Here is a 14,491-nt window from a genome sequence, read left to right as displayed (position 1 = left end):
AAGAAATTCTTCCTCTGTGATTTCTGTTTTCTGCTTTTTTTAGTAGACTCGCATCAGTGCAGACATGGTTGTTTTATGCATTATCAGCCATTTGCTGTCCCAGACTATCAACCACTAATGATTTACATTTTTGAGAAATAGACTGAAAAATGCATGAGTTTTCTAGAAGGTTTGTAACTTGGGTAATTACCTACATGAATGGTTGAATTAGTTATGTAAATTTATTATAATTATTTGGCACCACTATCCTGCTGCATGAAGTATAAATCTTTTTTTCTTTGTTGGGTTAAAACCTAACATTGTATTAGATAAAATGTGCAAATATACGTGCCTCACAGACAGATTACCACAGTAGTGTAATGAAGTGGTTCAGGCAACTTTTCATGTCAATTTTTTAGATAAATGGAACTTGCACAGTTTCAACTTCCACATGTGTTTTCTTGCAATGTACTGATTTTTAAGTGGGAAGTAAAGGTTTCATATATTGCCCATATATAGCATTGCTTCCTAGTCCCCAAACACATCAAAATAATTTGAAGAGGAACCCACAGTTCCCTTCAAATGTGCTAATTTAGCCCAACTGGGGGAGCGGGGGTGGAAACCCAGCAGAAATCCCACAAGTTGTCTTCAGTACTGCTATAACAAAGGTCTTCTCACTGCTATACCATGGAAAAGAGAAATAAAGCAATTTGCTTGTGTAGGCACACACAAAGGTCCATGTTTTTACTTTGATGCTGCTGTGATTTGTCTGACTGTCTGCAAAAATAAATAAATCTGGGAAGCAATATCATCTTTCAGAAACCATGACAGTGTCAAAATAATAAGATATGCCATTGGTTAATTGGTATTATTACATAATGATGTCATGACTCCTGATGCAAATATGTAAGCTGCATTATTTATATTATGATGTAATGATTATGTTCCACCCTTCCCCAACATGCTAAACACATAACATGAAGTAGTAGTTTCTACAAATGGGAGACCGAGCTTTACACAAGCCTTATAGAGTAGGAATGATTTAAAGAAAGACTACTTTTGCTGCATTTTCAAATACATGAGCCAGAAATACATCATGTTCATATTTTTAGACAGACATGTGAAGTCAGAAATCTGGAGATGGCTTTCATCAGAAATGATATAAGATGAACTATCTTGCACAATATTTCAGGCTTCCTCTTTTTCTACAATCTTATCTAATTGATTTTGGCTAGTTTTCTATCAATGGATTAAAAAGAATATTGGAAGACACTGCAGTTCTGCTCATTGGATTTTATTTGTTCAAAAGTCTTGTTTCGCATTTGCCTTTAGGTGTCAGTAATATATTTTCAAATATGTTTCTGTGCAAATTGCAGTCAAATGGGCTAGAAATTGACTTAAAATGATAGAGAGCTAAGATCTTTCAAATCAAAACAGCAGCAGTTTTGTAGAAATCAGAAAGGTACATGTAGCTAAAATGTTTGTGAACCAGAGAGACATACTGCTTGGAATACTAAGGCAGCAAAGATCTTCCATTGTGTGTAATCTACAGGAAGGATCAAGCACAAATTCAACCTTAGGTTTTTCTGGTCCTCTGAACAACCAGTTTCCAAACTTCTTCATGCCTTGGAACCTGTTGATTAAAAAGAAATTCCCTAATCAAGAGACAAAGCTCTAGTGACAAAAGATTGACCATCACTTTCTTCTCCATTATATTCTCATGAAACACTAAAGAACTCCTTGTGAAAAATCTTGCTCTAAACCACGCTACGGTTCTCTGCATTATACAAAAATGGAGAAAAGCCATATTTAAGGATGCAAAACTGGAGTTTTGTACTAATGCCAATCAGCAGCTCAGTTATGGGATCTCATATATTTGCTATCAATGGCAATAATCCTAATTAGTCAGAATTTGCAGCTTTGGTCACTGCTTATTGTTTCAGTTTGTTGTGCAGTATGCTGTTTTACAGTGAGGTGGCTTAATAGCGAAGTATAAATTTATTGTAACTTTGGACTATAAGAAGCTGGAAATAAGTGACATACTGTAGAATGACTCATCTGCTAATTCTTCTGCTTTCTGTCCATTTCCTCAGAAAAACATAATGCTGACTGCTGCTGAAAGGCTGGGAATCCGAACTAGAAATGAATCCTGAGTTTTCTGAATCAAGCTGCACCCCCACACATTAACTAAGGCTCTCCGCAGGTAACTTGCTTTCTTTTTGTTGGTGCCCTTGAGGAATGTTGTGCGAGGCTCTCCATCTGGAGCCATTTGAAGAATTCGCCCACCCAATTTCTCTGCCCACATATCTGATGGAAGAATTTCTAAGGGCCAACTTGGCTCCTGTTGTTCTTCTTGTTGTGCAGTGAACTGCCTGTTGCTATGAATCAGAAATGTTCAGCAACTTAGTGAGACGAAGGAACAGAGATCCAGAACGGTAAATGCTTCTACAGCTGAAAGGAAATGAATTACCAGCTGTGATTAATGTTTCCTATAATAGCTGTGTCAATATTTGGTGCACGTGGCCAAATTCTCATTGCTTCTTGCTTGGGAGATGGAACTGCCTGAAAGTACTTGCCTGTGTACCGGTTTGTCCCCTAGTCAGTGCTGCCCTTCCCAGCAGGCGTCCTCCTTTCCAGAGACCTTGGGAGGGGCTGATGCCTAGTTGCTTTTTAAGTAATTAACAATTTGGAGTGGAAAGTAAGCAGAGGGCTTGCCTAGTGTTTTAAGTTGGAGGGAAGCAATTTCACTTTGTATTCCATACACACTCACACACACACACACACACCGTGGGAGTGAGGAACTGCTCCAATCCGCCTGGGGTTCAGGCCTCTAACTTTTGGAGACTTATGTTTCAGGGAAGGTGGGGCTCCCAACCTACTACTTAAGTGAAAGTTGAAAGACAATGTATTTTAATGAGGGGAAAAAGGGCAACGCTATTACTTGAATATCTGCCTTGTTTCTTTGACAATCATATTATGTCCTTAAGTAAGCAAAGGCACACCTTAATTGTTGTACAGATGTTTGATTAAATGTGGGAATCTCATTATCATTCTACTGTATATTCTCCAAAAGCAGACTGAAAAGATCAAAGCCACGAGTTGTGGAAACTGGAACTTAAAAGCCAGTGATGTTTGTGGTGCTTCTTTAGCTAGGCCTGTGTTCAGCAGTCCTAAGTATTTGAACCTTAGTTCTGCTAAATCTTTCCTTGAGCCTTGGGCCTTATTGAGCCAATGCAATAAATTGTCAGCCAAGCACAGTGGTCAGAAACTTTACAGTCTGTCATGCCTCTGTTGAAGTCTGATTCCAAGGGAGAGGAGGAGCAGCCAACAGGGAGTGGGAGTGTGGCTACGGAGGTTGTGGAGGAGGCTGGGGAGGGGCAGAGGCCAGCTGAGCATTCAGAGGAAGACCCAGGCCCATCCCCTCTTCATCCTAGGTCACGCAGGGAAGAGCGGATAAGGGAGAAACATGAATAGTGTGATCTGCGGGGGAGGAAAAGGCCTTGATCCCCATCATGGGCTGCAGCTGTGAGGACTGTTGAAAAGGACAAACTGCGCATGGGCCAGTGCTGGAAGCAAAGTGTGAAAATATTTCTAGTTTGTCAGTTCTTATCTGAGTTTTGGCGTCCTTCCCAGTGTGTATTTTGATATCTATGGACGTCTTCAAGCCTTTATCCTGCCTTGTCTCATTAATTGCTTCAGTGTGGTTTGTGTTGTTTTTTCCTATTTATAATTTATATGTATTCTGAGTTTGAAGGGAAGTTCTTCCTTTTCACAACTGTTTGTGGGGGAGTTTTTCCTCCAGTCAGTGATAATTGGACCTTTGAAGACAAGTTGAAGGAATTAAAGGGACTTCACCTGTTTTTGTGACTTTGTTGCTTTTGTATCCCACCCTGGGTCATCACACAGTCTTTGAGATTCCACGCACTTTTGACTAACTGGAATACTAAGGCTCTAGAATCTAGGCCTGATAATAGTTGTGCCTGATATAATTTTTGGTTCCTAATCCATTTCCTTTCAAAAAAGAGACTTTATTGGATCTATGTTATTAGAAAAACAGGAGAAAATGATGCCATAGATCCAAGTTTTGGACTGCTTTGCAAGCCAGCAGCCAAATGAAGGAAATAACTTTTCTTGGAACACCAATTATGTTATTCTTATTTGAACATATGCTATCAGATGTTTGAGATTTTTTTCCCCTCCTCCGATGCTACAGTTTGATGAAAATAACTCAGTGCAGAGTTTGTACTTTGCATGTTGAAGGTTCCAAATTTGTTTTTTGGGGACCTCTGCTGCATAGAGAGTTCTGAAAAAGAAAGACTGTGGAAAGCCTGGATCTGGATCTCTGGGATCTCTGGGATCTGGATCTCTGGGATCTCTGGGATCTGGATCGCTGGGAAGTTGTTTCAGTAAGAGTCAACAATAGTGAGTTGGTTGTTCCAGTGTTTTGACTCAGCATGAATTATATTAACTAGAGCTTGATCACTAGTGCCCTTCACCCTCATAGATTTTCCAAAAGATGCCAGTGAATCTTTAATTATTGCTATGTTCTGAATAAACACACAGGACTGGAATGGAAAGGAATGGTCACTGGACAATTTGTGATGAGAAAGTCAGACCGATATTGAGGCAGTAATCAGGGTATATTCTTAAAGCTGGTATGGCCTGAAAAACAGATCCCTCTTCTGACTTCATCCTATGCATGGAAGGACTTGCTGTCTGAACAAGAATAAGGAATCATAATTGACCTATAAATCAGGGGTCTCCAACCATGGCAACTTGAAGACTCGTGGACTTCAACTCCCAGAATTCCTCAGCCAGCTTTGCTTTGCTGGCTGAGGAATTCTGGGAGTTGAAGTCCACGAGTCTTCAAGTTGCCAAGATTGGAGAGCCCTGCTATAAATAATCCCACATGAGAAGGGAAGGGGTGGTACAGCAGCTTGCTGCCATCGCAGGACATCTCTACTCCTTCTGTCTTCTAACCAGCAGATGCAAATCTTCCCCAAGAGACTGAAGTTTGTACTGCCAGTCACACCACAGCTGTGACCTTAGTTAACCCACCTTTCTCTCATAGATGTGGCCTAATGTGGAAATAATAACACTGACCTACCTTGCAACACCACTGCAAGGATGATTCCAGAGATAATAGGCATGAAGCGTTTAGATAGTTACTGATCAACAGTTCTAACTCCCCTGACTTTCTCACAGCAGATGGCAGCACGTAGCCGACTTTGATTGATCTCAGAAAAGCTGCACAATATCAGAACCTGATTTGTTCTTGAATAGGAGACTATCAAGGCTGGATGCTACATTGGGAAGTTAAAGAAAGAAAGAAAGAATCCCCAGAAGGCAGTAGTAGCAAATCACTTGTATATTGTTGTTCACTGGAAGTTGACGTTGATTCATGGAAGACGTTATCTTACTTTGACATTTTTCCATATCTCTCAAGCTTTGTTCTGTATTTCTCAAATATCAAGTTCTCTGATCCCTCTTAAACAAAAATGTGCAAAGCCCCTTGGACCTGATTTCCCCAGTGCTGGTGGAGGAAGATCAGTTATTTCTGAGGAGAGATTTGCATCTAGCCAAGTTCGGAGATACCCGTGGTTATTGGACCATTTTTGTGCAGTGCTTACTGAAGTACCTGTGCTGGTATAGTAACACCCAGCCAGTATCTGGAATTATAAGCATGATGAACTTAACTATATGACCCAGCCAAAAAACCCTCAAACCATTATGAAGTAGATGGGACACAAAGGGGTACCTGAAATACAACCTTGGAGGCTTCTGGAAGGGAGGCTGTGCCTTTTTTTAAATTACAAACTGATGCAGAAACAGGATAAACTGAATTTCAGGCAAGACAAATACAAAAGTGTACTGAAATTGTCACTCCTCCCTAAGCTTGTCAGCACAAATCAGCAAATAGCTTAATTATATATACTCGAACATGATTAATTTGGTCCAACCGTAAAGCCATTTTCCATAAAACAAGCAATGTCATGTAAATGTGGCTTTTTTTTTTTTTTCAGATTTCCATGTTGAGTAGCCAGAATGTAGGAAGCAAGGCTCAGGTTTTTTCAACTGAGGAACTGGCTAGCAACTTCCTCAAACATCTCCATTAATCCAAAATATTGCTTTAAAAAAAAAGCAAAGATGAAACCTGAGCATTGGGCTGGATTATTCTACAGGGAGCTCTCTTCAAATGATGACCATGATGATGAAGTGAGACAAGCGTACTTAATGTCTCTATTCCCTCACCTGTTCTACATTGGTTTTTCATCTGCTGTTTTAAGCAATAGCCTGATTTCTCTTGTCTTCTTTGTCTTCAGATTTCACCTGGTTGATCCTCGGTTCCTCCGTTCCAAGTGAACTCATTTCTGGTGGAGACTTATCCAAATGTCTTCTGAGAGAGACCTCCCCAGGTGGGCACCTCGGTAACCAGCCATGGGAAACGTCTACAAGTACTACTTCAACAAGGACATAATCTTCCAGCACTACAACTACACTAAGGATAAGCTGGAGAGAGATGAGGAGTCTCCACTGACTCCCGTTGCCATCCTCATCATTGTGCTCTGTTGCTTCATTATCCTGGAGAACCTGCTGGTGCTCATATCCGTCTGGAGGAACAAGAAATTCCACTCTGCCATGTTCATCTTCATTGGCAACTTGGCTTTTTCGGACCTCATGGCTGGCTCGGCTTTCATTGCCAACATCGTGCTCTCGGGCCCAGCCACCTTTCGCCTCACTCCGATACAGTGGTTCGTGCGAGAAGGCACTGCTTTTACCACCCTGGCCGCGTCAGTCTTCAGCTTGTTAGCCATTGCGATTGAACGGCACGTGGCTATCACCAAGGTGAAAGTCTACAGCAGTGACAAGAACTGCAGGATGCTGCTGCTGATTGGGGCCTGCTGGGTCATCTCAGCCACCATTGGGGGGCTACCCATCCTTGGCTGGAACTGCATGTCGGACCTCGAGAAATGCTCCACTGTTCTGCCCCTTTATTCTAAAAGCTACATTGTCTTTGTGGTTACCATTTTCACTGTCATCCTCTTTTCCATAGTGGTCCTCTACGTCCGGATCTACCGCATTGTCCGCTGCAGCCACGCTGAGAAAGCCAGCTCCCAGACAATGGCCTTGCTCAGGACAGTTACCTTTGTCCTGGGGGCCTTCATCATCTGCTGGCTGCCTGCCTTCACCATCCTCCTGATAGACACTTCATGCGCCAGGAAGTCTTGTCCTATCCTTTACCAGTCAAAGTATTTCTTTGCCTTTGCTACCCTCAATTCAGCCATTAACCCCCTCATTTATACCCTCCGCAGCAAAGACATGAGGAAGGAGTTCCTAAGGGTGCTCTGTTGCTGGGGGATGATGGGGCAGGGAAAGCCAGCAGAGCGTTGCATGATCCCTCTCCGCAGTTCCAGTTCCTTGGAGCGGTGCACTCCAAAACAGGATCTTCCCACTTTACCTTTCATGAAGGAACATTCCACGTTTGTGTGAAAAAAGGACACCTGGAAAGGGACTGTGGAACAGCCAGGCAATGGCAAAGGATGGTGGGTGGGATTGGGCCCAAGAAAGCGGTACAAACCTGATGAATATATTGTCCTGGTGGTCAAATCAACCTGCCTTGGACTTACACGGAGGTATCCATTTGTTCACTAAGACCTGCACAGTATTATGATTTTATGTTAGGAGTGTGTGTGTGTGAGAGAGAGACAGAATGATTAGCTGCTGAATGATGGAGTGACATGAAGCGGGGAGGGTGGGTAGCTGCCTGCGCTACCTAGACTCCGATTTGGTACGATTCTCCTCTTCTCTAAAAGTTGCTCTTGCCTGTGTTGCCCTTGCCCTTGCCACTATTATTGTTGTTGTTGTTGTTGTTGTTATTTTGGCCCTGCATCTTGGAGCCATTCATCCTCCTCTTTGCACAAAACATTCACCCACTCTTCCCTGGGAAGCAATTGGTTGCTCGGATCAGTTAGGCCGTTTGCACGTTTAGTCGATTTAAACCAGTCTTCAATCTGAGGCACACAAGACTACAAGGGCTCATAATCCCAAACCCCTTGAACCCTGGGTTACCTGTCTAGAGGTAGTCCTTGACTTACAACCATTCATTTGGTGACTGTTCAAAGTTAACAACAGCACTGGGGGGAAAAATGTGACTTATGACCTTTTTACACACGACTGTTGCAGCATCCCCGGAGTCATGAGATAAAAATTTGGATGTTTGGCAAGTGACTCATATTTATGATCGTTGTGGTGTACTGGGGTCATGTGATCACTTTTTGTGACCTTCTAATAAGCACAGTCAATGGGGAAGCCAGATTCACTTAACAACCATGTTATTAACAACTATAGGTATTCACTTAATATCTATGGCAAGAAAGGTCATAAAACGGAGCAAAATTCATTTAACTGTCTTGCTTAGCAACAGAAATTTGGGGCTCAATTGCAGTCATAAGTCAAGGACTACCCATAGTGACTGAAGTTGAAGACAATCATATCTTTAGAAGTACAAGAGGGTATATTCATTATACTTCTGCTGAAAATATGAAATATCTGGCTCTTTACATTCTGAGAGGGATGCAAGGGCTGCTTCCAAAGATGTATGTAAATATTTTGGGGTACATATCTGCTAATGTCTATGACATCACAGATGCCAAACTATATGTTCTCTTCATCCTCGCCAAGACACTTTTATCAATGTTTTTAAAAGTCTTCTTCCTCTACTGTAGCCTGGAAGCCAAACAAGTTTTGAATTTGTTTTTGTTTTTTTAATAAGGCAAAGGCTATACATATTGATGAAATAAATGCAGAAAAATGCATAACGAGCTTTTGTGGATACTGAAGAGAAATAATTGCAAAATTATCATAATCCCTACTAAATTTGTTCTTTCTGTTTTTCATATTTTTCACTGAAACAGAATGCATTTATGTTCTCCAGGACAGGATTTACTTCTGGCTGTGAAAATGTTTTCAAAAGCAATAACAAAGCATTTCTCCACCTTTCAGTAGCCACCCCTTCCTATCCTGAAGTAGGTTTCCGATTTCCTTCCTTAGCCTTGTCTTTTTGAAGCTACACTGAGATATAATCATACGAGCAATTAAGTGGATATTTTTCTGAAAATATCACATGCACAAGCAGTCTGGATCTGCAGGCTTATGTTCACCCACACTGCTCCCTTGTAGCAAGTATGAATAGACTTAATGCATATTAAGAAAGGGTGGGCTTAAACCAATGTTTTAAATGAGAAAGGGAAGATTTCTGTTTTAATTTTACTCTTTCACTTAAAAGTTGCTGAAAAAAAACTGGCATTTCCTGGAACTCTTGGTGAAAAAGAGTTGGTGACTCCTTCAGGAGTCAAAGAAACAAGTTTTAATATGGAAAAATTTTCATCCGTCTTGCAGATAGGCAGTTTAGGTACTATTGACATGCCCTGGTTTGGCCAGAGATCCTACAGGCAAATGCCAACCTCTTAATTTATTAAGATGCCAGTCTAGAGGAAGTTTGCCTGCAGAAGCATGATTGAAATGAATGGAATTTATACCATTCAAACATGAGCACTTAACAGATAACAGATAATCAGAGCTGAAAGGGACCTTTATGGGTCATCTAGTCCAACCCTCCCGCCCAAGCAGGAGACCTACACCATTTCTGACAAATGGCAGTCCAATGTCTTCTTGAAAGTCTCAAGTGATGATGCTCCCACAACTTCCGAAGGCAAGCTGTTCCATTGGTTGATTGTTCTCACTGTCAGAAAGTTTCTCCTTATTTCCAGGTTAAATCTCTCCCTGTTCAGTTTCCATCCATTATTCCTTGTCTGGCCTTCAGGTGCTTTAGAAAATAGCTTGACCCCTTCTTCTCCGTGGCAGCCCCTCAAATATTGGAAGACCGCTATCATGTCTCCCCTGGTCCTTCTCTTTACTAGACTAGCCAAGCCCAGTTCCTGTAACCTTCCTTGTATGTTTTAGCTTCCAGTCCCCTAATCATCCTGGTTGCTCTTCTCTGTACTCTTTCTAGATTTATCTACTCTAAGCCTTAAAAAAAAAAAAGTGAGAAAGACCAGCTTCTCTCTTTCTATAATGCATTACCATTCGGGAATATTAAATATTTATAACCAAAGGAAAGACCCCAAAAATATCAAAGCAGCAATTTTGAGACCACCATTTTCATAGGTCTTGACTTTGTCTTGCAGCTCTATAGAACTAGAGGAAAATCAATTTCCCTGAAGCAATCTTCCCATTCTCTCTAGGAAACGCGTTTCCTTTCCAGGATCAATACCCTTATATCACATACAGGCAGTCCTTGACTTAACAGCGGTTCACTTAGTGACCATTCAAAGTTACAACAGCACTGAAAAAAAGGTGACTGATGACCATTTTTCATACTTGCAACCAATGCGGCATTCCCCATGGTCATGTGATCAGAATTCAGGCGCTTGGCAACTGATTCGTATTTATGATGTTTGCAGTGTCCAGCGGTTGTGTGATCACCTGTTGTGACCTTCTGGCATGCAAAGTCAATGGGAAAGCCAGATTCACTTAACAGCCGTGTTACTGACTTTAACAACTGCAGTGATTTGCTTAACAACCGTGGCAAGAAAGGTCACAAAATGGGGCAAAACTCACCTCACAAATGTCTCACTTAACGACAGAAATGCTGGGCTCAGTTGAGGTTGTAAGTCGAGGACTACTTGTCCTGTTTAAAAGGCATTAACAGGACAGCAGTTCCTAAAATCTCCCAACGCTTCTTACACTATGCAAATTGCATGTATTTTTTCCACACAAAAATAAGCTCCCTTGCTGTGTAGGTTTAGTTTAACATACTCCCAGTTTGGCATTTGGCTGCCTCAATGAACAGTGAAGTGAACCAAAGCTCCTATTGGGATGGTACCTCAGGGAACAAAAGCACTGCTGAGACATTACGTGCTTGGAGAACCATCTTATCCAAAGTCCTTGTCAGTTCCTTTTGTGCTTTTGGGAGAATGGAGCTCCGAGAGGCCTCAGCTTAACACTCTGGACATCCTTTCTCAGGTCGTGGAGTAGTGGACTGAGTTGGAGATCAGCAATTAGCACCTTTGGAAACAAATACAGCTGCGTCATCAGGCTCAAGTCCCCAGGTTCCACCCCACCGGCAATAGAGCTAATCTGATGCTGACAACAGGACTTGCTGGCAATTCGTGTTGAAAGAGTATGACCAACCCATGGTTTGTCCCCTTTGAAAGAAATGGTGATGTGGAAGACTGGTCTAGAGCTGCGCTTGGCAGCAACTTCTAGTCATTGCCCTGCCCCCACCCCCAAGGACACTAATTCTGAGAGAAGATTTTGCATCACAATAATCACCAGCCCTAAGCGTTTGTGTGAAGAGATTAGGTTTGTGCACAAATCCAGTCCTATCTTAAGTATTCCTGTCCCAGCCTGAAATTCCAGTCTGCCACAGAGGCTTTCTAAACTTCTATCCCAATGACGACAACAACCATCCAGCTGTAATGGGAGAACAAAGGGGTGCTTAGGGGCTTGCAGGGAGTGGATTTCTGAGGTTGGGGCATCATCTCTAAGACAGAAGCGATGAAAAGCAGGAAAGGTGGTAATGCCTTTAAGGAGAAAGCCAGAAGTGGGTGTTTCCTGCTTGCATAGCTGATTCCAGCCTGGAACCATGATTCACCCAGCATGATGTGTAGGAACACGCCATAGGAGGGTGAGAGGAGGATGTTTTTATGAATCAGAATGAGATGCAGGCGTGGGAATGATTTCCCTCCTCAGGCACAGGCAGTGCAGTCCAAAGTTCTAGAGGAGGTAATTTAAAGAACCTGCCGCCCACACTTTCTTTGCTCCAGAATACAGTCATGTATTTTCCTGCATACAACTCATTTAGCAACCACAATTGGGACCAGCAGTTCGTCACTAAGTGAAGCCATTGCTAAGTGAAACTGAAAATGTGCTGATGATCTTACTGCAGGCTTTCCTTTTGCTTTACAGACCAGAAAAGGTCATAAATGCAAGAATTAATTCTAATCACCATTGTAACTGCAAATGATGGCTAAACAAGGAGATGTTACAAACAACAGGTATAGGATAAGCAAGGAAAAATGTGCAGGGGTAGAGTAACAAGAAACTATGAGTTACCTTCCTGTCAATGTACCTTTAAGCAGTTAAGCAAATTATATGAGAAATGATTTAAACAAATCATTATTATTTTTTGTAAATTTTATTTGAGTTTTCTCAAAGAGAAAAATATATATAAATAAAACATCTTTTTTGAAAGCAGCATAATCCCGGGTTACATTTCTTCGTACAGACACAAATTCAGGTTCATGCTCATTTTTATATTCTATTCCATATCTTATTACTATTTTACATTTTCTGCTTAGCTTCTCCCCTCTTTTAATTTTCTCAATTTTATTTTAATTATCTCATCTCAATTCAAATCATTCTATTTATATTTTTTGTCTGTCCTGTTTCAATTATCTATTATCTTTTCTCATTAAACAAAATTTCTCCTGTAGTTACTGATTGGAGTATGACGCCTTTATATCTTTTCCCTAAAGTTGTAACATTCAACATAATACATAACTTCCATTCGGATTCTGCTTGGTACATTCTTAAAATACACACTGTATTCTTAAAAAAATATAGTATATAATTATATACTATATAATTAAAACAACATTCCATTCCAATTCAATTCTATCATTAATATTAATATTCATTAAAGTCTTAACATCTTTAACATTACTTTTCAATTAAATATCATACTTCTATGGGAACAATTATAAGCTTTCCATAGTTAATTTCCCCCTCCCCCTCTTCACTTATATTTTATAAAACATTAACTAATTAAAATGTTCCCGTTCCTTCCTAACTCAATTTTCTCATTTATTTTATTTCACTTATTTTATTCACAAACATTTCACTAAATTACACTAACTATTTTATCCCTCATTTTAATCATATGTTGTTTCCAATTTTCTAAAGTTATTTCTGTTACTAATATAACAATACAATCTTATGTACCTTTATAGAATCCCTTTTTCAGTTAGATTTTCACCCATTATCTCTAAATAGGTCCTGTTTCTCTATATCTTGCTCCGGTTCTTTGTAACTTCTTTTCCTTTCCTTCTTCCCTCTCTTCTTCTCTCTCCCCTTTTTACCCCTTGTCTCTCTACCTCTATTTCTCTCTTCTGTATTCCCCTTTTCTGTTGCTTTCCAGTATTATACTTATTTTTTGAATTATTTTTATTTTCTTTGGTTGTTTTTTTAAGTCTTAAATTCTCCATTCTCTTTCCCCCCTTTCCTTTTTCTTCCCCACATAGAATTACTTGTTCATTAAAGATGGCTTCTTCTTTGTCCCAGTCTTCTTGTTTTGCAGTCTTTTCTTGTTGTTTCTCATAGTTCCAAATCTCCATTTCTAAGAATTGAAAGACAAAGCCAAAAGAACCCTTCCCTTCTTGTGCATCTTCTTTGTACTTTTTAAGTTCCATTTTCAATTCATCCAGAAGTGGTGCCATTGTATAAATTTTTTAACAACCATCCAATTGATTTTAGTCATTCAAATATAATAACCAAAAATCCAAAGATCACCAAATAATTCAAATACACGCAAGCTGTTTCTTTTTTGCTCTTTTTTCACTTTCTCTTCCTGGGGTTACTATTTAGTTGCAAAGTTAAAATGTATCTTTTAGAAGTCTTGTTGAAGTTTTACTTTAGATTCTTTTTAATTCCAGGCAGTCTCCTCCCTCTTCCAGAACCTGCCCTTATTCTTTTTCTCTCCCTTCCTGCTTATGAAAAAGAAAGTTTTTAATGTCCAGAAATCTTTATTATCCCTTTGGCATTTTGTTTTATTTTCAGCTTAATTGCCTATTGATGTCAAAGCGGATTTTTCCGATTTCTTATTTAAGTCTCTTAATTGTCAGTATAGGGAAGGAGAGAGAAGGGGGGAAAAAGCCAAACCTTTCCCTTTTCACTTTCCTTCGCTGCTTCCGACTCTTCTTTGGGAGCGATGTTATTTTTTGTAAGTTTAAATTCCAGGGTACCTTGGTTGTTGCTTTTACAATTGAACTCGGTCAGCCAAAACTTTCACTTCTTATCTTCCTCCTGCACATTCTTTTCCGGTCGAGTTCTTCTTTGTGGTGGCCATTTCTGACCACCGCTGCAGCCGCCTTCGGGAAAGGGAGTAATGGCCAGCTGAGGAGGAGAGATGCAGCTTTCCTCAACCCTGCTGGCGGTCTCCCCCCTCTTCACCACCTCTATGGGGTGGCTTAGCCCCGAAACCAGCCAGCTCAGGGCGCTCCTGCGGCAAGCCCAGACAGAAACCGCGCACAATCGCAGATTTCTGTCTGTCGCCGAAGCCCTTCAAACCGGAAGTCCCTTAAACAAATCATTTAAATCTGAATATTGGGATATTCTGAAAGACTTCTCCCCCCCCCCTCCTTTCTGTATACATGCATAAGCAGATTTTTGGCCTGCCTCCTCTAAAGTAAGTCCCATTAAGTTCAATAGGACAGTGTATGTCAAATCTTGC

The 14,491-nt window shown here is 40.7% G+C and overlaps 1 protein-coding gene across 3 annotated transcripts in view; it reads left to right on the top strand.

Annotated features, from left to right (window-relative positions):
• S1PR2 (sphingosine-1-phosphate receptor 2) overlaps positions 1–12,731 on the top strand; it is a 63,614-nt gene extending 50,883 nt beyond the window's left edge. For all 3 annotated transcript variants that reach the window (XM_087956940.1, XM_087956942.1, XM_087956941.1), the window contains exons 2-3: positions 2,073–2,182; positions 6,303–12,731. In XM_087956940.1, coding sequence (XP_087813066.1) covers positions 6,418–7,470 — 1,053 coding nt within the window. In that variant the 5' untranslated portion in view covers positions 2,073–2,182; positions 6,303–6,417 and the 3' untranslated portion in view covers positions 7,471–12,731. The remainder of the gene's footprint in view (positions 1–2,072; positions 2,183–6,302) is intronic.
• Positions 12,732–14,491: the final 1,760 nt, after the last annotated feature.

The sequence above is a fragment of the Notechis scutatus genome, chromosome 2 (assembly GCF_049901735.1).
Source record: "Notechis scutatus isolate UNSWTSFEM ecotype Mainland chromosome 2, rNotScu1.2, whole genome shotgun sequence".
NCBI lineage: Eukaryota > Metazoa > Chordata > Lepidosauria > Squamata > Elapidae > Notechis > Notechis scutatus.
Note: the sequence above shows the minus strand (reverse complement) of the source record. Positions and strands in the feature narration are given on the sequence as shown.